General features: G+C 46.7%; 1 protein-coding gene across 1 annotated transcript in view; it reads right to left on the bottom strand.

Annotated features, from left to right (window-relative positions):
- The window catches only part of LOC138498040 (natural cytotoxicity triggering receptor 3 ligand 1-like), a 484,903-nt gene that overhangs the window by 150,622 nt on the left and 309,905 nt on the right, over positions 1–24,376 (bottom strand). Inside the window, exon 4 of the mRNA XM_069621878.1 lies at positions 20–118. Coding sequence (XP_069477979.1) covers positions 20–118 — 99 coding nt within the window. The remainder of the gene's footprint in view (positions 1–19; positions 119–24,376) is intronic.

The following is a 24,376-nucleotide window of genomic DNA, read 5'->3' on the forward strand; positions in this document are numbered from 1 at the left end:
TTAGAAAAAAAATTCATACTCGCGTATCTTCTGAACAGCAACAATCCAACTGCGATGAAGAGCAAGAGCACAACCATGGACACGACGAACGCCGCAACGCTGACTCCTTTCTCCTCCTCTGTGGAAAGAAAAGCAGAAAGAAGAGCTCTTGAGCAAACCGTAGGTGGTGCATATCACCAGCACTTCTCACTGGAGTGTACACTTCTCTGTGATCAAAAGCAAGTCCAGGGCTGCAACATATTGCATCTAGTGTGTGACTGTGACACTAAGGCAGCTACTGACAGGGGGGGAAGTGGTTTAATCCATGATAGCCGCCCTCACTGCCCAGCAAGTGCCACCCATGGAGGACCAATACTGTGTATAGGCCTTCGGTTCCTCGTGGCACCTGAGGGTATATTGGGTCAGGTAACCTAGGGTGGAGTGATAGGGGGGGTCATAATGAAACCCACTGATCAGAGCAGTTTGTAGGATTCACACGTAGGGCCTCATTTTGCAAGTCCCTGGAGCGCAAAACAGGTGCAAAAACAGGTGTAAAAGGTTTCTGCCAGGGATGTTGTATGATTTTCCACTTTCTGGTATTTTTAATATTTGAGCAGTTAGAGGAGGGGCATGGAATTTCTGCTTGCCCCTTATGCTCCCCTATGAGAAACAATGTGCGTTAACGTCACCAGGTCATTGGAATCCTATGGCATTTGCATGATCTTAGCACCAGGAAAAAGCAGGCAGATTCCACAATGTACACTTTTAAGAACATTTAGTAATTATTTTTTTTTGTTTGTTTTTTTAAAAGAATTTTTTATTTTGAAAAATAAACAATATAAACCAAACTTGCAGCATTATTTACAATAAACTCGTGAATATCAATTAACGCTCATTACTTCTCCCCAAATCCCACCCCCCTCAGGAGCTTATTTGCATTTCTAGTTCTGTATCCGCTGCGTGTGGCTGGGTATCACTTCCTTCCGAAGCTGCAGGATCCACTACTGTGCCAAACAGTACTGTTATTAACATTCTCCAAGCCATCAGGTTACCTACATCTTCCTCCCCGCAATTGCTACATGCCTCCTGCCACACCACCGTTTCAGCCTCCGCCCATTTTTGCAAGTCCTGCCACCATACCTCTACCCGTGGCTTGTGGCATTGCTTCCAGCCCATGGCTATCCTTCTTTTAGCAAGCACATATGCCAGGTCCCTCAGTTTCCCAAGGTGTTTAGTGTTCCGTGGTCTGGGAAACCCTCCCAACAGGCAGGCCCAGGCTGTATCTATGTTGAGCGGGACCCCTTTATCCGCTAGTTTCCGTGCCACTTCCCCCCAAAAAGCTTCAATCACTGGGCAAGACCAGAACATGTGTGTCATATCAGCGTCTTCCTTATCGCATTTTGGGCATGCTCGTCTTCCTGCGTTTGCAAACTTAGATATTCTCGTTGGGGTCATATAGGCTCTATGCGTTATGTATAACTGTATCTGCTGCAATCTAGCATTTCTGGACACTTTCTTGTGGTATCCTATGGCACGTTCCCACATTCCATCGGTCATCTTTGCCCCCACCTCCGCTTCCCAGTCCAGCCTCAGATCAGTCAAATCCTTCCCCACCCGGGTCATCACCATCTCATATAGTCTAGAGATCTCGTGCCCTCCCTCCGATATGTCATATATTGTTCCCATTAGAACGTCTGGCTCTTCTGCCAGTACAGTCTCTGGCCAGGTTTTGCGAATAGTCTGCACTAGCCTAAGATATGTGACATATTGGCCTCCATGCAAGCCTGTCTCTTCTCCCAGGTCTTCGAAATCTTTAATAGCCCCTTCTTGCCATATGTCTCCCAATGTGGCCAGCCCAACCGATTCCCAATCGGTCCTGATTATCATCCTGAGCTGGTTGTCTCCCCTAGCCAAGGTAACCAGTGGCACCTGTGTGGAACACGGGCACGGGTTTGCCATCAGTTGGCATACTCTGTGCCACATCTTCCACCCAAGCAACAGCATACCCGGGCGTTCTTTCATTTCAAGTCTAGGAACCCAGATAATCTCTTTTAGGTAAAACAGGGTACAGTCCTGCCCAAACAGCCTAGATTCAGGAGTTTCTTCATCTGAGAGCCATTTGGTTACATATTGCAACTGACTGTCTACATAATAGGCCTCAAAGTTCGGCAGCTTAATGCCCCCTCTATCATGGAAGTTCTGTAGCTTCCATAGCGCCACTCTATTGCGAGTGCCGTGCCACAGGAAGTCCCTACACATGCTGTTCAGTTTGACAAAAAACTTTTTGGGTATCAGGTATGGTATATTACTGAAGAAATGTAACAGCCTAGGCAGGACCACCATTTTGAGCATCGCCCCCCGCCCTATCATCGCCAGCGGCAGCTTCTCCCAAAACTTCATATTTGTGCGGATTTTTTTCACACCCACCTCGGTGTTATGCAAGTGTTCCCCCTCCACAGTATGATACACATCTATTCCGAAGTAGTGGAAGGAATCAGCCGCCCAAGGTACGGACAACACTGGCAGCCGTTCCAGAGGGACTCCTATTTAGCTCCCCAATGGGAACATGCTCGATTTTTGGGGGTTCACCGGTATGCCGGACAGTTCTGCATACTTTTCCATGACCTCTCGAATATACTGAAGATTTTCTCCCGGATATTTCAAATACAGTAGCAAATCGTCAGCATATAAGGATATTAGGTGTTTCTCTCCCCCTGCTTCAATACCAACCATGTCATATTGTTGTCTGAGGTACACTGCCAGGGGCTCTAGGGCCAGAATGTATAACATCGGGGACCAGGGGCACCCTTGTCTGGTGCCTCTACTGAGTTGCCACCTCTCAGATATCACCAATCCTGTGCGTACTCTGGCCAGTGGTTCACTGTACAACAATTTCGGCCACCTAACGTAACCCGGCCCCATCCTGTATTCTTCCAGGGCCGCCAGCAACCATGGCCACCTCACTGAATCAAAAGCCTTGACTGCATCTAGGGACACCACCGCCATTTCCCCATCGCTTCCGTTTCCCTCTTCAATGACCCGGTGGAGTCGCCTGTGGTTGTGGGTTATATTTCTGTTGGGGACATAACCTGTCTGATCCCAGTGTATCAGTTTACTGATGACCCTTCGTAGCCTATTAGCCAGGACCGCCGTCAAGATCTTGCTGTCCTGGTTCAACATTGACAACGGCCTTTCGGAGCCGCAGCAATGCCCTGGCTTGTTGGGCTTTGGAAGCGGCACGATTAGTGCTTCTCTGAGCGTGTCCGGTAGCCGACCCTTCTCAAAAGACTCATTGAGCATCTCTAGCATAGGAGGGAGTACTTCTGCTTTATAAATTTTGTAAAACTCGCCCGGGAATCCGTCCGTACCCGGGGTCTTGCAGGTGGGCAGCTGTTTTACCACCTCCTCTAATTCCTCCAGGGTAATCGGTGGGTCTAGTTCCTCCCTTTCTTCATCACTAATCTTAGGTAATTCCATGTCTTTTAGTGTTTCTCTAATCTCCTCCTGATTGTCCCCTCCCCTGTCCTCATATAATGTTCTATAATAGTCCAAGAATGCCTCGTTGACTCCTTCCTGGGTGTCAACCACCTCCCCGTCCTCTCTGGTTATTATCCTAATCGGGGGCCTGGGGGTTTCGCTCTTATATAACCACGCCAACAAGCGGCCAGTTTTATCCCCACCTGCATGTTGCCTCTCGACATACTTTTTGTAGTTAAGGTTGCAGAGCCTTTCCCAAAGCTCCGCACACCTCTGCTGCAACTCGAGTACAAGTTCCGCGTCCCCTCCTGCCCTGTCGCTTTCGCGCTCCAGTTTCTCTTCCGCTTCCTCTAGTTCTGTTAGGACCCCACCCTGTAGGCCTTTTGACTTAGCAATAGCAGCACCCCGCAACACCACCTTAAAGGCCTCCCAGAGTGTGCACGCTGAATCTACGCTGCCTGTGTTCACCTCAAAGTATTGTCAGATCGCATCCCTGATGTCTTCCCTGAAGACTGGGTCTCTGAGCGCCTCCGCCCGGAGGTGCCACGTCGGTATCGGCGCCCTGGGGCGGCAGTGCTGCCACGTCAGCACCAGAGGCGAGTGGTCTGACAGGACCCTTGCCCTATATTCTATTTGGGTGGTCTCTATCATCACATCTGGCATGGCAAAAAACATAATCCAGCCTCGTGTGCAGGTGCTGCGGAGCTGAATAGTGTGAGTACTGTGTTTCATTAGGGTGTTTCAGTCTCCAAACATCCGCCAGCCCAAAGTCATCTAGTAATGTCTGTAATACCCTGGCCGCCGGGGTGGGCCGATCAATCTTCCCATCAGATCTGTCTGCCTTTGGGTCGAGCGCACAGTTAAAGTCCCCTCCCCAGATAACCGCTCCCCCACACACGCGCCCAGATGAGTACATAGGGTTCTAAAATACGTAGCAGTGATTTGGTTGGGGGCATATGTATTTATAATGCACACCTCTTTATTCTCTACCAAGGCCTTCAATATGACCAACCTACCCTCCGTGTCCACCACCTCTTGTGTGAGTTGGAGCGGAATGTGCGGTGCCACCCAGACCAGCATTCCCCTAGCATAGGCAGAGTACGGAGAGCCCACTACAGTGCCTCTCCACTTCTTCCCCACCAGTTCCAATTTTTGCTGGGTCAGATGTGTTTCCTGCAACAGCGCAATATCAATCCTCTGTCTTTTTAGGTACATCATGACTTTGTTCCTTTTTAAGTAGCTGCTAAGTCCCCTGACATTCCATGTTACCATCTTAAGGTCTCCCATGGCTCATGAGTGTCTTCCTGCCTCCCATGTAGCGACTCCCCTTTGCCCACGTGATACAGCCCTCCATTTTTGCTTGTAGCTTCTCGTACCAGCTCAAACTCCCCATAACTATGTACACAATAAATCCCCAACTTCCCTCCCCCCACCCGTCCTTTCCCCAACATCACACACCCCAACTGCTGCCCAGCTCCATCCACGGAGCTCAGGCACCCCCACATCTAGCCCTGCAAGCACCGAACGATGCACAGAGCTCAGTAGGGTGAAGTCGCCCTAATGGCCACTTAACTAAAACTGTTGTGGGGTAGAGAGAATCGCTCCATAAGGCTCCCGTTAAGTCAACATTAACCACAGTGCTTATGACAAATAGTGCAATAGTCTGACCTTCTCTACTGAAGGCTGCGCAAGCGACTATATTCAAGTCCCACGTGCCGCGCCATCTTGCGGCACCTTCTTCATGCATCACTTAACTCTTCCGAGCTCTTTCTCTGTACGAACTTCTGACTCCTGGGGACATCCTTGCGCATCGAGCCATCCCATGGCATCCTCCGGGGTCTCAAAAAACAAAGTTTTATGTTTATGAATGACTTTCAATTTTGCCGGATACAGTAACATATTTGTGGCCCGCCTCTCTCAATCTCCGCTTTACCGTCCCAAAGTTCATGCGGCTACGCTGTACAGACAGGGTGTAGTCCGGGTAAGCCGTGATGTTTGCCGCTCCTCGTGTGATCGTTCCTCCCTTACGAGAGTGTTCCAATATCCTCTCCCGGTCACGGTAATTAAGAATTTTGCCTATCACAGGCCTAGGCGGGTTCCTCGGTGGCGGCCTCCTCGTTAGGGCTCTGTGTGCCCTTTCCACTGCAAATCCTTGGGATAGGGCTCCTCTGGGTATCTCTTGCAGTAGCATGGATTCAATGAATTCCGTGGGATTGTGGCCCTCCAATCCCTCCGGCAGGCCCACGATGCGGATGTTGTTTCGTCGGGCTCGTCCTTCCGCCTCCTCCGCTTTGCTCTCCAAGTTGCCCACTCTTTGTATCAGGGCATGCAGTTCGGCTTTATGGGAGGCGCAATCCGCAGTGTCCGGCCCAATAATGATCCATGATTACTGCTGTTCCATGTACCATTCCTGGCACATCAAATATTCGGACACTATTCTGATTCTCTCCAACTTTTCTTGTTCCATTATATCTGAAACACAGTTTTGAACTTTCCAAAGGCACTATCTGCAGAGGTCCTCCTCTGTCTTCGACCCATGTTAATAGTTTAGCAAGTCTTGGCCATAATGGCTTACAGCCATTCTGCACTATGTCAATGGCAGGTTTGTAACAACCAATGACCACCCAGGCTCTGCAGATCACCACTCCTTCTTCTCATCCATATGGTGATAACACTGATCCCCAGATCTGCATCTGTCCTCTGTTCTTCCATCTATGAATTTCTTCTGCAGATTTTCCTGTGATCTCAAGTTTTTTGTTCACTTCCCATCTGATTTCAGCTCCTTTTACTTTAGGTTTTTCATATCTGATCACAAGATTCCTTGTCTTGGCGTTGTTTCTTGTCTTTATATCTTGAATATAGTCATCTTCATCTGGATCTGGCCGTTCAGTTGCCCATTTGAGAGAAGCATCATGACCCATGAACTGGCCTCTGGTTTTGCAAAGTGCTACGTGTGAAAGACAATGTGCTGTTCGGATATCTATTTCAACAGCTATGAAGATTTTCGACTTCCCCATGCTGTATGGCAGGAGTGCACATAAAAAGTATTCCTCCTTTGAAGTTCTTCTCCCAACTTCCTTCATATGATGGAACCATATGTTGTTTCCCCTAGTGCGCTGTGCTGCCCAGGTAATCATTTAATTCATCATCATCTTCCTGGGTGCTTCTTTTAGTTCTCATCCTCCTCATGTGACCTTCCATAATCATGTCATGAATTGTACCAACATAGCTTCTTCTTTCTGGATAAATCATAAGTACATCTACCAGTGAACGCGGTACACCTACATGTGCTCCTTGAGTCGGAGAAAGCTCAGAACGTCTCATCTGCTCAGCAGCCCATTTAGGCATGAAAATGTCTCGCATAATTTCCATTTGGGATCTTCTTTTAGATACTGCTTTTGGGTCAATTGTCACTGGGCCAGGTGTATTTGCATGCATTACTTGTGTCGGCTCACCCTTTAACAACCCCTTGTCATGCCTGTCTTGCCAAGCCTGTCCTGGCATCCAAAAACAAGTTCTAAGACACTCTTTGCATTCGAATAATTGTTAGTGACATCCATCTCAAGCTCAGGCACTTTGCCATCTTTCTTTGGAACAGGAATGACTACATAGGGTCCAGGCTGCCTAGTAGTTGCCACGCGTACATCATGCACAGGAGTCTTAGCTCCATTTGCACCAATATAGAATGTTGTTCGTACAGTCAGTGAAAGCAGTATGATTATGAACACAATGCAAGTGTAAATGACACAGTGATATGTTAACCTACAACATTTACTTCTTGGACAACGTGAGCGTCTCTCTTCATGCGGTAGTATTATGTTGCTACTTAGATTCCCCATCTTGATTACCTAAGGAAGGAAAAACTCAAACTTTAATACATCAGCATTGTAAACTGCCTCTGGAAGCTGCTGTCTTTTGACTCAGCAATTCGTCTTCAATCAGTTCTACTTACTGGATGACAAAAACGGTATCAGGTAATAAAATCGCGGCAAAAATGTCTCTGGTAAAAGAAATCACGGCAAAAATGCTGTGGTTTGACCCGGTAGAGGTGTACCCCATTGAACCATTTAAGGGGAGCGAAGGTGTCCCCTGCATCCTTTACAGGATTGAGGCACACTGCATTTTTGCCGCAATATTTTGTATTCACAGCCATTTTTGCTGTGATTTTAAGGCATGGAACCAACAAAAACCACTTTCTCTGTATCTCTGCAATCAGTCTTTCACCAGCCAAAATGTAGATGCCTCTTTAGTATGAAGAAAAACAACCTACATAAGTCTAAATGAGCTCAATGACAGATTAGCTCCCAATCCTATGCCCCAAATCTGCTTCAGCCCAGACGACATGTCGAATTTTTTTCAGCATGAACCAAGAGTCCTTTTTATCAGCAACCTTTCGATCTGTCCCTCAAAGGAAAGTTTCACACCGATCTGTGATTTCACTCAGAATAGATTCTCACTTGGATGATAATGCCTTCGAAAATCACGTTCAGGTTTGCAGTGTTTCTAGGATCTCTTAGAAAGGTGAGCACATCAGTGTGCCTTACAACAAGATATGGGTATTCCTCAATCAGACGAAGGAACACCACACTGAATAGTCTGTAAACTGCATCATTTGATAGGGGTTTTTTGAACTCTCCTCGTTGTACTCGGGTAATTGCAAGAATTGTTCAGTGATGACTATAAGCAATCTTCTTATAACTTCATAATTCTTAGGATCTTGTAAAAAAGCTGGAATGCGAGTAGTTTTCCCCACCAGCGAAGGGAAAGAGCGCAGCACCAACTCAAAATAAGTAAGCACGTGCCTAGAAAGGTAATCACTGGGTAACACCATAGGTAAATCCAAACAGGAACTCAGTACGGAATGAATCAGGGTATTGTACCATTTCCAATTGCTATAACCACGATCAGAATCTGGCATAATTCTTTTCTTATCAAGGCTTAAACATGCCTCAGTCCAAAGTTTATGACCCCTTATAACTTTCTTCTTATGAAGGCTTTAAGCATGCCTCAGTCCAAAGTCAATAAGCTACTGTGGCTTTAAGAACAAAAAATCTTTTCACCCTGAAATGACAGCATAGAGTGTTCGAACTAGCTTTCCTTAACTCTTTTATAAATGGCATAAAAGGAATGACCCAAACCAAGCCACAGTCCAATGAATTTCTTTAGCCTTTTCACTTGTCAACTTCTGCGTCCTCTTTCCTCGTCATAGACCTCGTCTGCACATGCTGTGGTTCTTCCCTGATGCTTGTACTTGCTTCGCGTAGGAGGTGCAGGCAGAGGAGTTCCTCCAACAAAGAATTTAACGTCCCCCAAGAAGATCCAAGCACACCTGGCCTGCACTTTGACAGCAAACGGCGTGATGTCTTCCACAATGAACAGACCGTTAAAACAGGGTTCGTCCCACTTTTTCCTTGCGTGGTTGCGGATTAAGACCGTATTTCCGAGGAAAAGTTGGGGAACACGAAATTCTTTGATTTGTTGCAGCATCTCCTTCTGTGTTCTGTACTGCCCTACACCCTTGTTGTTACAGCTGTGCTGAAATGACAGAGATACTAGAAGTCATACAGTTCAAATAGTCTCCCTGTCACTATTTCGTGGGGTGTGAGATGGTGGTCAGAACCCGGTTGGTTCCTTAAAGCATATAATGCCATTGGTAGGTAATGCAACCAGCCTTTCTTCGAAGTAAGCTTCAGCTTGGCTATTCTTTCTTTAAGCAAGCCGTTGAGCCTCTCAAAGATCCAATTTCCTTGTGGATGATAAGCCGAAAAAAACCTGTGCTTTATACCAAGCAACAAGCTGATCGGTTCAAATATCTGATTCACAAAATGAGAACCATTATCTAACCTCATAACTTCACATACTCTCCATCTAGGAAATACTTCCTGCACTAAGAATTTTGCTGCACAGATAGAATCTGGGTGTGTACATGGACCTGCTTTTATCCATCTTGAGAAGGGACACACCACTACGATCAGGTATCTATAGCCATTATATACTTGTATCATGTCGACATAGTCGATATGCAAGTGCTGAAATAGGCCATTAGGTCTCGGAATGACTCCCCTAACTGTGCGCAGTGTATGCCCAGCCGTGAATTGTTGACACACAATACAGTTCACTATATAAAATACAACATGTTCCATTAAATTTGCCCAGCAAACCGTTCCTCTGCAATAGTTGCAGCAAGATTCTCCCTAGTTCTATGCGCGGGGTAGGGTAGCTGTTCCAGCGCCACCCTTAATAAGGCTATAGGTATCACCGGTTTACCAGTGCTGTCTTGTCGCCACAATGCTTCAGAGGGGTTTAAAGAACACCCTCTTCGCATCCACAAATTCTTTTCCTCTTGAGGTGCTTCCCCCTGGAACTCCACTAACGGCGTTTTTGACAAGTGGTTGTACCATTCAGATACTGTCATCATAATAATAATTTTTTTATTCACATCAAGAGTCTCAACATTCATCATCTCTTTATCTGTAATTTCTACGCGCTTGGCCTCAGCATCTGCTGCTTGATTTCCACGTGAGATAAAATCTGCCCCTTTAGTATGGGCTGCGCATTTAATGACTGCAATGCCTACTGGGACTCATAGTGCCTTAATGAGCCTATCCAATAAGGCGGCATGCTGCACTCGGTGTGCCGTCCGCTCGGAGGTAGCCCCTCCTTTTTCAAAGTGCTAACCATGCGTGCACTGTCGCCGTCACATAGGCGGAGTCACTGTACACTTTTACTTCCTGGTCTGCGTGATTCTCAATCGCGAGAATCAACGCCAATAATTCTGCAGCCTGTGCTGAATAATGAGATGGCAATCGAGTACTAATAAGCACCCGAAATTCCCCATTAGCCATGTGCTTCACCACAGCGGCACCTGTATATCTCTGCCCGTCATTTTGATCGATCCTTGAAGAACCGTCAATAAAAACAATCTCTCCTCCTGCTAATGCATTCTCCTTTATTCTAGGGAGCTCATCACAGAACTCTTCATAGTTCGCGCAATCGTGTACAGGTTCTCCCTCTGTCATTGGCTCAGCTATAAACATAGCAGGATTCACTATTTTGCATCGAACGATTTTGATCGCTGGATTTGATATAACTACCTCATAAGAAGAAGCCCTTTGAGGAGTCAACATGCTTTTTGGTTTTTCTAGAATGGCAAATAGTGCATGCTCAACAAATAACGTCCCATCACTATGCTTGCAGCTTTTTCTATGGCGAACGCAGCGGCTGCTAAACTTTGTTCGCACAGAAAATCACCTCTTATTACTGGGTCTAAGATTCCACTGTAATATGCAAGGGGCTTGTATTCCAACGTGATTCTCTGTGTAAGGACTGCTGTCATACCAGTGCCATCTGTATGTGAAAACAAAATAATTTCCTCAGCATAATTGGGAATCCCTAAAACTGGAGCCGTTCAAATTGCTTTTTTCAATTCATCAAACCCCATCTTCCATTTCCTCAGTCCACACAATTTTTTCCTGCGTTGCCTGCGCTTTCTTTAGAGCCTGCAATAAAGGCCTTATATATGAGCTGTTGTCAAAGACGCATCCTCTGACGTAATTACATAATCCCAGAAACCCCTGCATGTGTTTTATCGTGTGAGTGGCTTGGCTGTTTTTAAAATAGACTCAGCTCTTTCAGGGGTAACCTTTTTTTCCTCATGTGAAATCAATTGGCCTATGTACAACACTTCTTGTTGACAATATTGTAATTTTTCTTTGTCAACTTAATAGCGAATATAATCATCAGCTGGACAGAATCGTGCCTGCACTCTTCCTCTGAGGTGCTGCAAACTAAAATGTCATCTACGTATTGCAACACAACACTTTCTAAAGCAATATTGCTTAAGTCCATCTGAAGGACTCTATTGAAAATCGATGGGGACTCACAGTACCCCTGGGTAAACGAGTGCTTTACAGGCGAGTTTGCCTAAAATTAAACAACGTCAGATCCTGCAAGTCTTTGTGCAATGGGATTGAGAAAAATGCATTTTTCCAATCAATCACAGTGAATTATTGTGCTTCAACAGGCATATTACACAGAATCATAGACGGGTTAGGAACTAGAGGGATCTCGGCCTCTACAATTTGGTTCATCAGGCGAAGATCTTGCACTAAACACCACAAACCCCCCTTACTTTTTTCACTGGGTACACTAACGTATTACACAGTGACTCTGACATCACTAAAATGCCTCGATCCTTCATGGCGGAAATCGTCTTAAAAATACCTTCATCTGCCTCAGATGGCCATGGCGAAACAAAGAGGTGATGGCTGGAAGGTTTAGACTTAATCTTAACCACTGGCATTGCCAGAGGTCAAGATTTATTCTAAACCTTCCAGCCATCAACTCTTTTGTTTTGCTATTGTCACCCCGAGTGGGAAGGGTATGCCCAGATGTGGGTCCCTTGCCTGCTGGGCCTAGAGACCCAAGCTATTCCTCACTGATGACGCCCAACAAGGCCGAAACATGTCTGGGGATGCTTGTGGTCTCATGCAAAAGGGATGTGACCTAGCGGTTCGGGATGGACTACCGCTTTGGGGGTGGGACCCAGCCCGAATTGCAAATGGTTTTTCCCCTTTTGTAATGGCTTGGCAGGAGAAGAACGATGGTCTGGAGGGTTGCCCAGAGCAATGCCAGGGGTCAAGATTTATTCTAAACCTTCCAGCCATCAACTCTTTTGTTTTGCTATTGCGGGTACAGCCTCATTACATTACTTGTGAAAGGATTCCCTCCATTGGCAGTGACATCCCCTGTCCCAGGAGTCATTAACTGACCTGTGTTTGTGCTCTGCTGAAGCTGCATAGGTGATTGCTGCGACTGTCCTTGTGGTGGATTAACTGCCACCTGCTGTGGTTGCAAGCCTTGCTGCACTCTCGGCGCTTGCTGCTGCACTGTTTGATTCTGTGCAAATCCATCTCCATTCTGCTTCGAATATGCAGGTGGATTTGACATTCCTCCTCTTGAAAACTGGCCATTTTGCACCATCCCTTGACTTTGCCCCTTCGATAGCATATTTAGACAGTTTTTTCTGCACTAACTTTGCGTCCTCGCCTTTTCGGATATCGTCTTTTTGCAATTCTTTTCCTGCAAAAGTCTGCAGTAATGCGCAATGGTAAGCTGAATTTCCGACCACAGTTTAGCTTCTATACCCACTAATTTTTTGAGCTGTACTGGCTCTGGCAGCCCTTGGCATAATATATGATAGAATACCGGTATAGATTTTCCCCAAGATTCACGTGTTTCCAAAGCCCAAGATTCCTGAAAATGTTGAATGTAAAACAACAGATCATCTCCTTCCTTCATCTTTTTCGTCATTATAGCTCCCATATCGGATGTGTCCGGATACAGTACCCGAAGCGCTTTCCAGACTGCCACCCTACAGTTATTGAATGGTGCTTCATTGCATTGCATGAATGGAGCAGTGTTGACTGTAGTCACAACAGGGTAACCTGCCGTTGTCCACACGTCATCAGCTCTCTCAACAAGTATGGCGATTAAAAGACCCTTGATGTCCCCTATTACCAATGTATTTCCTCCTGTCATTTTTTCTAATTCATGTATCCATTTCCCAGTGCCGGAAGTTAAACTCTGGAGTTTACATTTTAGATTATCTCTATATACTGTGGTTTCGTTCCTCCTTTCTCTAGCAAGGGAAACTGTGAAGCTCCAAACTCGTTCTCATTTCTCATCATTTTGTCTATCTACCACAGGGGTAATATTACCACATCGTCGTCTACCTGGCAATGATCTTAACCTGCTTATAAAATGCGGTGACTCCCCCTCTCACCATGGGGTTGCCCCCTAGGTGGGTCTGACTGTGTCAATGGCTCTGACGCCTTAGAAACAGGTGCGTTTAAATCCAACCATCTTACTTCCTTATCCATAGAAAAGCATCCCTCAGGACCACATGCGTCATCTCTCTCTTCCCCATGGAAGTCTTCCCTCTCTTCGTCTGACATTCCTTGTGCCCAACTCGTGCAACTTCTCTCTTCTTCATTTCTATTCAGAGTCAGTCTAAAGACAGCTCCTTATGTCTCGCGCTACATGAGGCTTCCTCCGTGTCATACAACTTAGTGCTCTCGAGACGGTCATTTTTTCCCTTCCCCTTTAATTCTTTCTGAGCTATCATTTCATGGTATACTTTATCGATAGCTTCCCCAATGCTCCTTGATTGAAGCTCGTCTTCTAGATTTGCTCTAGACGTGCCCGGTAATGACTCGTATTATGGAAAAGATTGCTCTATATCCTCCCATGCTACTTTTGGATCAGGATTTCTTACTTCCTTTTACAAGTAATCCAGATCACGTGCTCTCTGCCTCCTTTTGTGTTCCATATCTTTGTCAAATTCTCTTTGCTTTCTCGCTTCCTCTGTCACTCTGTCTTCCTCCTTTCATTCTCAAATCCCTTCTTTCATTTGCCCTTCGTGTCTCATCATCCCTTCATCTCTGTATTCTTTTTTCTCTTAACTTCTGCTCTTCCTCTTCTATTCTTTTTCTTTCAATCCTCTCTTGTTCATCAGCTGTTCTTCGTCTATTGTCGCGTTTTCTTTGCTCTTCTGCTCTCTTTTGATTTTTGGCTTGCTTGTCTTGATATAACTGTTCTCGTCTCTGTCATCTTTCCTTTTCGCACCTTTGTCCTTCAATCGTTCCTCCCTTTCTTTGTCTTTTTTATCTTGCTCGTCTTTATCTCCCCTTTGTCTTACATCCTCAATGCCTTTACCATCCAGTATAAGCAAAATCTGACCTCCCATCACTTCGTTCTGTAAGAGCGCTATCTCATCAGTTTTATCTCTTTCTCCCTTCCATCTCTTTATTTCTCTTCCTATATCTGGAGATGTACTTGGTCGATCGCTTATTTCCTTATTGCGTCTCTCCTTGTCCCTCGGGACATTGGAAATCAAATCTTTTTCAGTATTTTTTTCTGTGCCCTCGTCACTACTTTTCGTATGTGACTCATATGCCGGAATGCTATATCCGGCCGCTGCTATAAGTTCCCTTAATGGGTATAACCCATCGTCTTTCTTATTCTCGTCTTCTATTTCAGATGGGGCGTGTGGAGCAGGGGGCTCTTCACCCCCCTCTTTGCATACATTAAGTATCCAATCTAAATGATTCTCCTCATCTTCCTCTTGTTGGTACATTTTCCAGAACTCTAAGCTCGCTAGGCGCTTGCCTAGCTTCTTCCCAGTATATGCTGCATGCAAATATGTTGTCATATGCTGCAAGACTGCCTTCGATAGTGACCAGCTTTGGGCCACGGCTTAAACATTTTGTCTGCAGTTCTTTTAACCCATTCTGCACTGTAATGTCTAAGCTTAGGTGCATGTTTCGGTAACTGCTTGCAGAGATGCACTAATGGAGTAACATCCTCTATTCTCGATTTGTCTACTCTTAACTTGTGCGACACTCGTTTTCTTTTAATCACAGAAAAAATACGTTTCAAGAAAATAACACAATATGAGCGGGCACCAACCGTCACAAGCTCCAATTCTGTTAATCACAGTTTTACTTTAATCTTGCTAAAAAACAACTATCAAATATAATTAAAAATCAATCCATTTCTTCTTCAACATCACGCTTCTTTAGTTATCATACATTTTTCTTCAGTTTATGATGCTATCATTCTTTCAAAATCACATAAAACAAACAGACAAACTTGACCGGTCACATACATCTCCTATGATCTTCTCTTTAAGACTTGTCTTGCCCTCTAAAATACTTCATACGAAGTGTAAATTAACCCCTTTGGATTTGTCTTTAATCAAATCCGTTTTCTATGTGTTCCACTATGGAACTCTGGGTTCAATGTTTCTTTAAAAATGTAGGTATGGGCGTATCCTCTTTATCGTGGCCTCTCTCTTGATATTACTTATTATATTGCTCGGCCACACTCAAGTCAATATCTCATTCCCCATATGGGATACATTACTCACCGTAATCGTATTTTTGATGCTTGTATCTGCATAAATTCACATGCTGTGCATAGGCCGACATCTAGTGGAAGCTGCAGAGTATTACAGTTGTTGTTTTCGAAACTTGAAAAGGGACGTCGACAGGGCGTGCCAGTAATACAATCCCTAGTGTGACATCCACTGTACCCATGATCCCTCACGCGTCGAGGTCCCTCAGATTGTTATTTATCTGACATGAGGTAGCATGAGGTGTAGCGTGAGTACAGTTGTATCCAAGCAGATACGTATCAGACAAGCTCATAAGCATCCATGCGCCTTCTCTCCGAGGGGAGGAAGGGTGGGTCGCATGTGAATCTAAGCAGATACAAGCATCAGAAATATGATTACGGTAAGTAATATATCCCTTCTGAGGCTTGTGGGATCTGCTTAGATCACATGCTGAGCATAGATTAGCGAGCAGTGGTAGAAGGAGGTGGGATGTGAGAAGGTTCATAAGCGAATAAATGACTTAGAATGCTTGTCCCACTTGTGTATCTGTCTTGGAATGAGTGTCAATGCAGTTGTGCTGAGTGAAAGTATGTACAGAGCTCCATGTAGCTGCCTTGCAAATACTGCCTAAGGGGACATTTGCAGTGAAAGCCAGAGTGGCTCCAGTACCTCTTGTGGAGTGAGCGTGGGCGTAATAGGCAGTGCTTTATCTGATAGGGAATAGCACAGTTGGATACATCTGACTATCCACCTAGAGATAGCATTCTCAGAAATGTGGTCACCTTCTCTGCCTGGCGCTATGGAAACAAACAATTGATCTGCTTTTCTTAGCGGTCTGGTCTTGTCTACGTAGTAGAGGACCGCTCTCCTCACATCTAGTGTGTGGAGTTTTACCTCAGCTGAGCTGTTGGGTTCCTGGAAGAAAGCCGGTAGCTCAACTGACTGGTTTACATGAAATTTAGGGGAGAACCTAGGGTGAGTATCTAAAACCAGCTTGTCTTTGTATACAACTAAGAAAGGATCCTGCACTGACAATGAATGAATTTCACTAACCCTTCTTATGGAAGTGATGGCCACTAAGAAGGTAGTTTTATGAGTCAGGTGTTTGAGACTAGACTTGTGCATATACCCGAAAGGGGGTCCCATGAGCTTAGCGAGTACCACATTGAGATCCCAACCCGGCGGCGGGTTAGAAATTGGAGTGTGGAGTCTCTTTACTCCTTCCATAAATTCCTTGATGACTGGTACTTTTCACCATGAGACCTTATTATGAACGGTCGTGTAGGCTGACAAAGCCGCCAGGTGGACCTTTAGGTAGTTGAATACTAACCCTGCATCTAGCAAATGGAGCATACAAGTTAGAATGTGGTATGGAGTACAATCTATGGGGTTGATCTGTTTAGACTGGCACCAAATAACAAATCTTCTCCATTTGTCAAAGTAACAGTGCCTAGTGTTTGGTTTTCTTGATTCTTTAAAGATGTCCATGCATCTCTGTGGCAGGTTGAGATGTCCGAGCTCAATGACCTCAGGAGCCATGCTGCCAGGTTCATTGAGTGCGGCTGCGGTGCACTGCTAGTCCCTCGTGCTGGGTGAGTAGGTTGCACTGGCATGGGAGTTTGATGGGATCGCACATCACCAGTTTGCACAGATGTGGATACCATGGTTGTCTTGCCAACATAGGAGCAACTAGGATAAGTGTCATCGGTTTCTTGTGTATCTTGTTCACCACCTTCCTCATTAGAGGTGTTGGGGGAAAAGCGTAAGCAAATGTCCCTGACCAGTTCATCCATAGGGCGTTCCCCTTGGAACCTGGCTGGGGGAACCTGGACGCGAAGTCTGGGCATTGACTGTTTTGCTTGTGGCGAATAAGCCTATATTTGGGAAACCCCATTGAGAGAAGAGGTGTTCTACGACTCCTTCGTGTAGACGCCACTCGTGTTCCTCTGGTAGGGGATCTCTGCTCAATGAGTCCGCTAGAGAGTTGAGTTCCCCTGGAACATGTTGTGACGACAGGAACATCTTCCGTTTGAGTGCCCATTTTCAAATTTGCTGCGCGAGTTTGGACAGATTTGGAGAAAGTGTACCCCCCCCCGTTTGTTGATATAAAACATTGCTGTAGTGCTGTCTGTTAGGATCTGCACAGATAGGTTTCTTAAATGGGGTTTGAATGCCTGAAGGGCTTTGAATACTGCCAGAAGTTCCAGCAGATTGATGTGATTCTGAGCTACAGTGCGAGACCACAGACCCTGAGCTGTGTGGTGAAGGTAGTGAGCCCCCCACCCTGCCAGTGAGGCATCCGTCGTGACAATCGCCTGTACCTCTGGATCGTAGAAGGGTTTTCCTTCCGTTAGATTTTTCCTTGTCCACCAGCGAAGATTTTGTACAAGTGTTGGCGAAACTACCATTAGATCGTCCCACTGACCATTTACCTGAGACCACTGTTTCGCCAACCACTTCTTCATGGGTCGCATGGACAGGTGCGCGTGAGGAACCAGGTAAATGCAAGATGCCATCATGCCTATTAAACACATAGCTTTGCGCACTCCTATCTGGTGGCCGGCCTGATAATGTGGTATTTGCAGTAACAAATGTTGTACTCTTTCCTCTGATGGAAAGACCAACCCCTCTTCTGTGTTTAAGACAGCTCCTAGGAACTGTTTTGAAGTGCTTGGCACTATGCTTGACTTTTTCTCATTGATGGAGAAGCCCAATTGAAAGAGAAGGTTGCTTGTTCTCTGAATGTTTTGTCTGCAAATTAGGGGGGATTCCCCTGTAATGAGCCTGTCGTCCAGGTAAGGGTACACTGGGATTGCCTCCACCGCCAGTACCTTTGTGAATACCCTTGGAGCAGAGGCTATTCCGAAGGGCAGCACCCTGAATTGGTAGTGCTGGTTCGCTATCTTGAAACGCAAGAATCTTCTGTGCGCTGGGAACATTGAAATATGAAAATAACATCTTTCATATCCAGTGTTGCCATGTAATCCCCCTTTTTTAGTAGAGGGATTACCTCTTGTAGCGTAGTCATGAAGAACTTTTGTGGTTTGACATACTTCTTTGCAGGGCGCACATTTCATACTGGGCGCATTGTTAGATCTTTCTTTGGCACAAGGAAGTAAGTTGAATAAATACCCCTGTTTACCTGGTTGGCCGGCACGACTTTCGATGGCGTCCTTTAATAGAAGTGTGGCTATCTCTTCGAGAAGGATACGCTCGTGTTCTCTTGAGTGGATTTTTTGTCGTGGGGGGTGGTTGTGGGGACGTAGGAGAAGTTCTATCGAGTATCCACCTGATACTGTGGACAGCACCCATCTGTCTGAGGTGATTCCCTCCCATGCGTGGGTGAAGCTGGAAATGCGTCCTCCTACTGGAGAAGCATGGGAGGGCACCTGAAGCAGAATGTCACTGTTTCTGAGGTGGTGTGCCACCTCGAGCAGGGCTGCCCCCCCTGACCAAGACCTCTGTGTTGTCCTCTAGGATAGCCCTGGGAGGATTGGCCTTGATTATTTTCCCAGGAGGAACCCTGGCCTTGACTGTAGTTGGATCCCCGTTGAGAATTTTGGCCGCGAAAATAGCAAACATTGCCATTACCCCTCTGCCCGGAAGGCTTGTTGGTGAGTTGACCCAAAGATTTAAGTGTGTCATACTCGTCCTTTACTGTCTTAAGGGCGTCTTCGACGGCCTTACTGAAGGGCACATTGGGTTCAATAGGCATGTTTATTAGGGTGGCCTGCGTCTCTGGTCTAAACCCTGACTGGCGCAGCCACGCATGCCTTTTAATAACAGTCCCCTACGCAATGATTCTTCCGGCATTGTCCGCCGCTTCAAAGTTGGTCTTAAGAAGACAGCTAGACACTGCCCTTCCATCTGCAGCCCCCTGTGCTAGCTGGGACTTCAGTGGCTCTGGGGCAGACAAAAGTAAAGCCGACATTTCTTCCCACTTGTGGCAGTTGTAACTGGCCAAAAGTGTTGCGTTGTTCGCTATTCTGGTCTGATAAGCCACCGAGGAGGCAACCTTTCTAGCCATGCCGTAAATCTTTTTGTTTTCCTTGTCAGGTGGGGCCTCAGAGGAAGCAAGGGGTGTGCCCGCTCTTTTTCTAGCTGCAGTCACAACTAATGAGTCTGGCTTCAGCTGCCCTCTAATATATAATGGGTCTGAATGTGCAGGTCTAAATAGTTTCTCTACACTTGGGTTTACAGCCTGTGTGAGGTTGGGGGCTTCTAAAGATGGTTGTATTCTGCGCTGCACCGACTTCAGTAGCGGGATAAACTGCACCACAGTCTTCTTGTCCCCAAGGATTTGTTCTGCAAAGTCTTTATCCTCCTGTACCTCCTGGGTGTCAATCTGAAAGTGCTCGGCTGCCTTGGCTAGCACCTCATTAAGGAGGGCTTGATTATCAATAGGAGAATCGACAACTGGAGTGTCTTGGTTAAGAGGGGAGTCTATAGAGTACATATTGGCTTCTTGGTCAGCCTCTTGGTCCTCGTCATACCCATAATAAGGGTCTGCTGTATCCTCATCACCAAATTGAGGGTCAGCTGCCTCTACAAAAGAGAGATCTTCGTGGTCTGATTCTGGGTCATAGAGTTCTATGACTGTACTCTGTAATGGAACATTAGTACAAGACCTCTTAGAAGGGGGTTGAGTAGGTAGAGCAGAGGTTTGTGAACCAGAGGGAGCTGAGGTGGGGGGAGTGGAGTGGAAACTCTGAAAGTAATCAGGGATCTTCTCGTAAAAATTGGCCATGAAGGTCATTCTTCGCATCACTTTGTCTATGTCTTGTGAAGACCATTCTTTGGAACTTGGGATTACCAACAGTTGAGGGGAAAGTCCCAAATCCTCATCTGTGGGAGGTACTACCTTAGATTTTTCTTTATGAGATATAGGCCTAGATTCTCTAGGTTTCTATATGGGCCTGGATTCTCTAGGTTTTTTGTTCTGAGGTGTTTTATCCCTAAGAGGGCTTTTGTCCCTATGAGGTGTTTTAGAGGATTTCTTGTGATGTTTTCCCCCTCTCTGTGGCCCAGAGGTGTGTTTAACTGACTTTTTGGGGCCTACAACTTCATCTGACGCCGTGTGTCGATTTTCGGATGCGGGTAGGGCCGAGGGAGTTTTACGAGCGACACCCTCACCGTCTTTCGCCGGTTGATCCCTGTCGTGCAGCGATCTCGAGCCAGATTGCCCAGAGGACCGGGACTCAGCGGACCTTTCCCGGGGTGTCGAACGTTGTCAATCGCTCGACCCATGTGTCGAGTCCCGACCTGGGCTTGTGTGTTTAGTGGTGTGTGTCTTTGTAGCGCTTCCGCCGCCGGGTGTAGTCCCCACAACATGGCCGCCGGCTTGTCCTCCGGGGTCGGGGGCCTGCGCTTGGGTAGCTGGAGCTACTCAGTCGCCCTCTCTGTCCGAAAAGGCGGCGTTGCTGCCATCGCTCAAGGCGCCTTCTACCTCCATGGCCTCGAGCTGCCTGGCGTAGTGGGCCCAGTGTTTTGTAGAGCGGTCCTTTAACGTCTTGGGCTTGAAGAGTCTGCACGCTCGACAAGACGTTTCGACGTGGTCTCTTGGGAGACGCAAGTTGCAGACTAAATTTTATCTACCCACGGGAATTTACGATTACACTTGGGGCAGAATTTAAATGGGGTATTTTCCATAATTACAGACTATGGCAGCAGGGCGAAAAAAGTGTGGCGAAACAAGTGTAGGAAGGGGGATATATACATCCTAAAATGATCTCCCCCCTCTCTCCCTACTATCTGTGGCGAGGCCTGGGGCGGCCTTGCAAGGCCGAACGGTCCGTCATGGTAGTCCTTCTCTGTCTTCACCGGCGTGATGTTTCGGAGTTCTGTGAAGAAAAGGATAGAAAGAAATACTATCGATAATTGAAATGGCTTCATGCCGAAAGAGGAACTCTGCTATACGTGTCCGTCTAGAATGGCGGAACAAAACAATCTGAGGGACCTCGAAGCATGAGGGATCATGGGCACAGTGGAAGTCACACTAGGGATAGTATTACTGGCACGTCCTGTCGACGTCCCTTTTTTCGAATTTCGAAAACAACAACTGTAATAATCTGCAGCTTCCACTAGATGTCGGCCTATGCAAAGCAGATTCCACAAGCCTCAGAAATATATGACATGCATTACTTACCGTAATAGCATTTCTGATGATTGTATCTGCTTTGATTTACATGCTGTGCATATGGTCCGACATCCAGTGGTAACCGCAGAGTATTGCATCTTGTCTTTCGCAGACCGAAACGGGACGTCGGCATAGGCGTGTCTGTAACATTATCCCTATCGTGACGTGTGTAGTACCCAAATTCCCTCACCCACCGAGGTCCCTCCGATTGTATTTTTTCTGCCATGTGGGAGCCCAAGGTTATAGTGAGTGAGTACATAAAGTAGTAAGACGTCTATGTTCCTTCCACCCCGAGCGGGGATGTAGGGAGGGCGCATGTGAATCTAAGCAAATAGAATCATCAGAAATGCTATTACGCTAAGTAATGCATGTCTTCTGATGCTTGTTAATCTGCTTAGAATCCCATGCTGTGCATAGACTAGCGAGCAGTACCCGGAGTTGGGGGTGGGTTGTGAGAAGGAACAGTAGAGAAAGGATGTCTTAGTACTGCTTGTCCCACCTGAGAATCAGACCTAGAATGAGTGTCTAGACAATAGTGTTTTGTAAAGGTGTGTACTGAACTCCAGGTTGCTGCTTTGCAAACGTACTCAAGGGGAATATTTGCAATGAATGCTATGGATGCCCCAGTGCCCCAAGTAGAATGTGCTCTAGGCTTGAAGGGCAGTTCTGTCTTAGCAAGAGTGTAACATAGTGTGATGCATTTAACAATCCACCTTGAGATAGCTGATTTAGAGACAAGATCCCATTCTCTACCTGCCGCCACTGAAATGAAAAATTGGTTTGTTTTCCACAGTGCTTTAGTTCTTTCCAGGTAGAACATGACTGCCCTGCGCACATCTAGTGGGTGTAGGCTTCTTTAGGCCAGGCTAGTGGGATTTTGGAAAAAGGTAGGTAGTTCAATCAATTGGTTCACATGGAACTTTGAGATGAATTTAGGTGCAAATCTGGGGTGAGTGCGCAGAACTACCTTATCCCTGTGGACTGTAACAAAGGGGTCTAGAACAGAAAGTGCCTGTAGTTCACTAACCCTTCTAGTAGAAGTGATAGCCACTAGGAAGGCCGTCTTATAAGTCAGGTCTTTTAGACTTGCTTTATGCATTGGCTCAAAGGGAGATCCCATGAGCCTGGTTAAAACTACATTGAGATCCCATCCAGGAGCTGAGTGGGAGATGGGAGTATAGATCCTCTTAACCCCTTCTATAAAGGCCTTAATCACCAGTATCTTCCACCACAACACCTTTTGTTGTGATGTGGTGTAGGCTGAAAAAGCTTTTAGGGAATTGAAGATCAACCCAGTGTCTAACAGATGGGTTAGGTACAGCACAATGTGTGTGGGTGAGCAATCGATGGGATTGATGCCTTTGGAATTACACCAGATGACAAAACGTTTCCATTTGCTGGCATAGCAATAACGTTTGTTAGGTTCTCTAGCTTCCCTGAGTATGTCCATGCACCTCTGAGGGAGCTGTAGGTGTCCAAACTCTATGACCTCAGGTGCAAAGCTGCTAAGTTCAGAGTTTGTGGGCATGGGTGTAGGGTCTCCCCCCTGTCCTGAGACAACATGTTGTGCGGGCTGGGTAGTTTTACTGGTGGGGAGAGGGACATTTCCATTAGATGAGCGAACCAGAGTTGGCGGGCCCACATGGGGGCCACCAGTATCATGGTAACTGGTTCCTGGTGCATCTTGTGCGCTATCTTGTTGAGAAGGGGAGTCGGGGGGAAAATGTCCTTCCCTGACCATGTTATCCAGAGACCGTTCCCCTTGGAGCGGTTCTGGTGGTACCTGGAGGCATAGTCTTGGCATTGGGCGTTCTCCTGACTTGCAAACAGGTCGATCTCTGGGAAGCCCCATTCTGCGAAGACGTTGGACACAATGGGCCTCATTACAAAGTTGGTGGTAAGGCAAAAACGATGCCGGTATCGTTGATCCCCTTTGGGGAGCAAATACCGGCATGCCGGTAATAGGGGGACATCCCAACCCACGCGGACATGCAAATACCGGCATCACGAAGCCGGTAATCACGGGCTGCACGATGCCGGCCATACAGGCATCGCGGACCACCCGCAAACAGCAATCAGGATACAAGGCAACTGCCACAGGTGCACACAATCCCCACAGGTGGAGTCAATGGAGGCTGGGCCAGTATAAAATGAGCACACCCACACACCACACCCCTTCGATCCCACCAAAATGCTACCACTAGCTGTTGCAATCATGGCGCTGGAGGACATGCACATTCTGCTACAACTACAGCAACAAGAGCAATAACAACAACAACTACAGCAGCAACAACAGGCAGCACAGAGGAGACGCAGGAGGAGAAGGAGGGTGAGACAGGCCCAGCAATTACCACCAGCGCAGCCAGCAGTGCCTCGTAGGCAACCACCAATCCCTCGCACCAGACCCAGCCCTTTTAACCTAACCCCTGAGCAGATCCACACCCTGTACCGGTTGGACCGTGACACCATCACCACCATAGTGGACATGATACAGAACGACATTGCCAGCCTCATTGAAATACGCACTGCCATCACCCCGCTACTAAAGGTGGTGTCTGTGCTAGACTTCCTGGCCACAGGCACCTACCAACACACAGTGGGCCAGCTGCATGGCATTTCACAGCCACTGTTTACACGCATGTTGAACCAAGTGCTGGATGCACTCCTGAAGCACGCAAGCAGCCACATATCCCTACCACGGACTGCCCAGGAGATAGCCGACACCAAAGTAGGCTTTCATGCACTGGCAGGCATGCCCAATTGTGTTGGTGCCCTCGACTGCACCCATGTGGAATTGGTAGTCCCCCATGCCATAGAGGCGGTGTACCGCAATCGCAAGCAATACCACTCCATCAATGTGAAAATGGTATGTGACTCCAGCAAGATCA

This window comes from Ambystoma mexicanum, chromosome 5q, assembly GCF_040938575.1.
Source record: "Ambystoma mexicanum isolate Mex_15411 chromosome 5q, UKY_AmexF1_1, whole genome shotgun sequence".
Lineage (NCBI taxonomy): Eukaryota > Metazoa > Chordata > Amphibia > Caudata > Ambystomatidae > Ambystoma > Ambystoma mexicanum.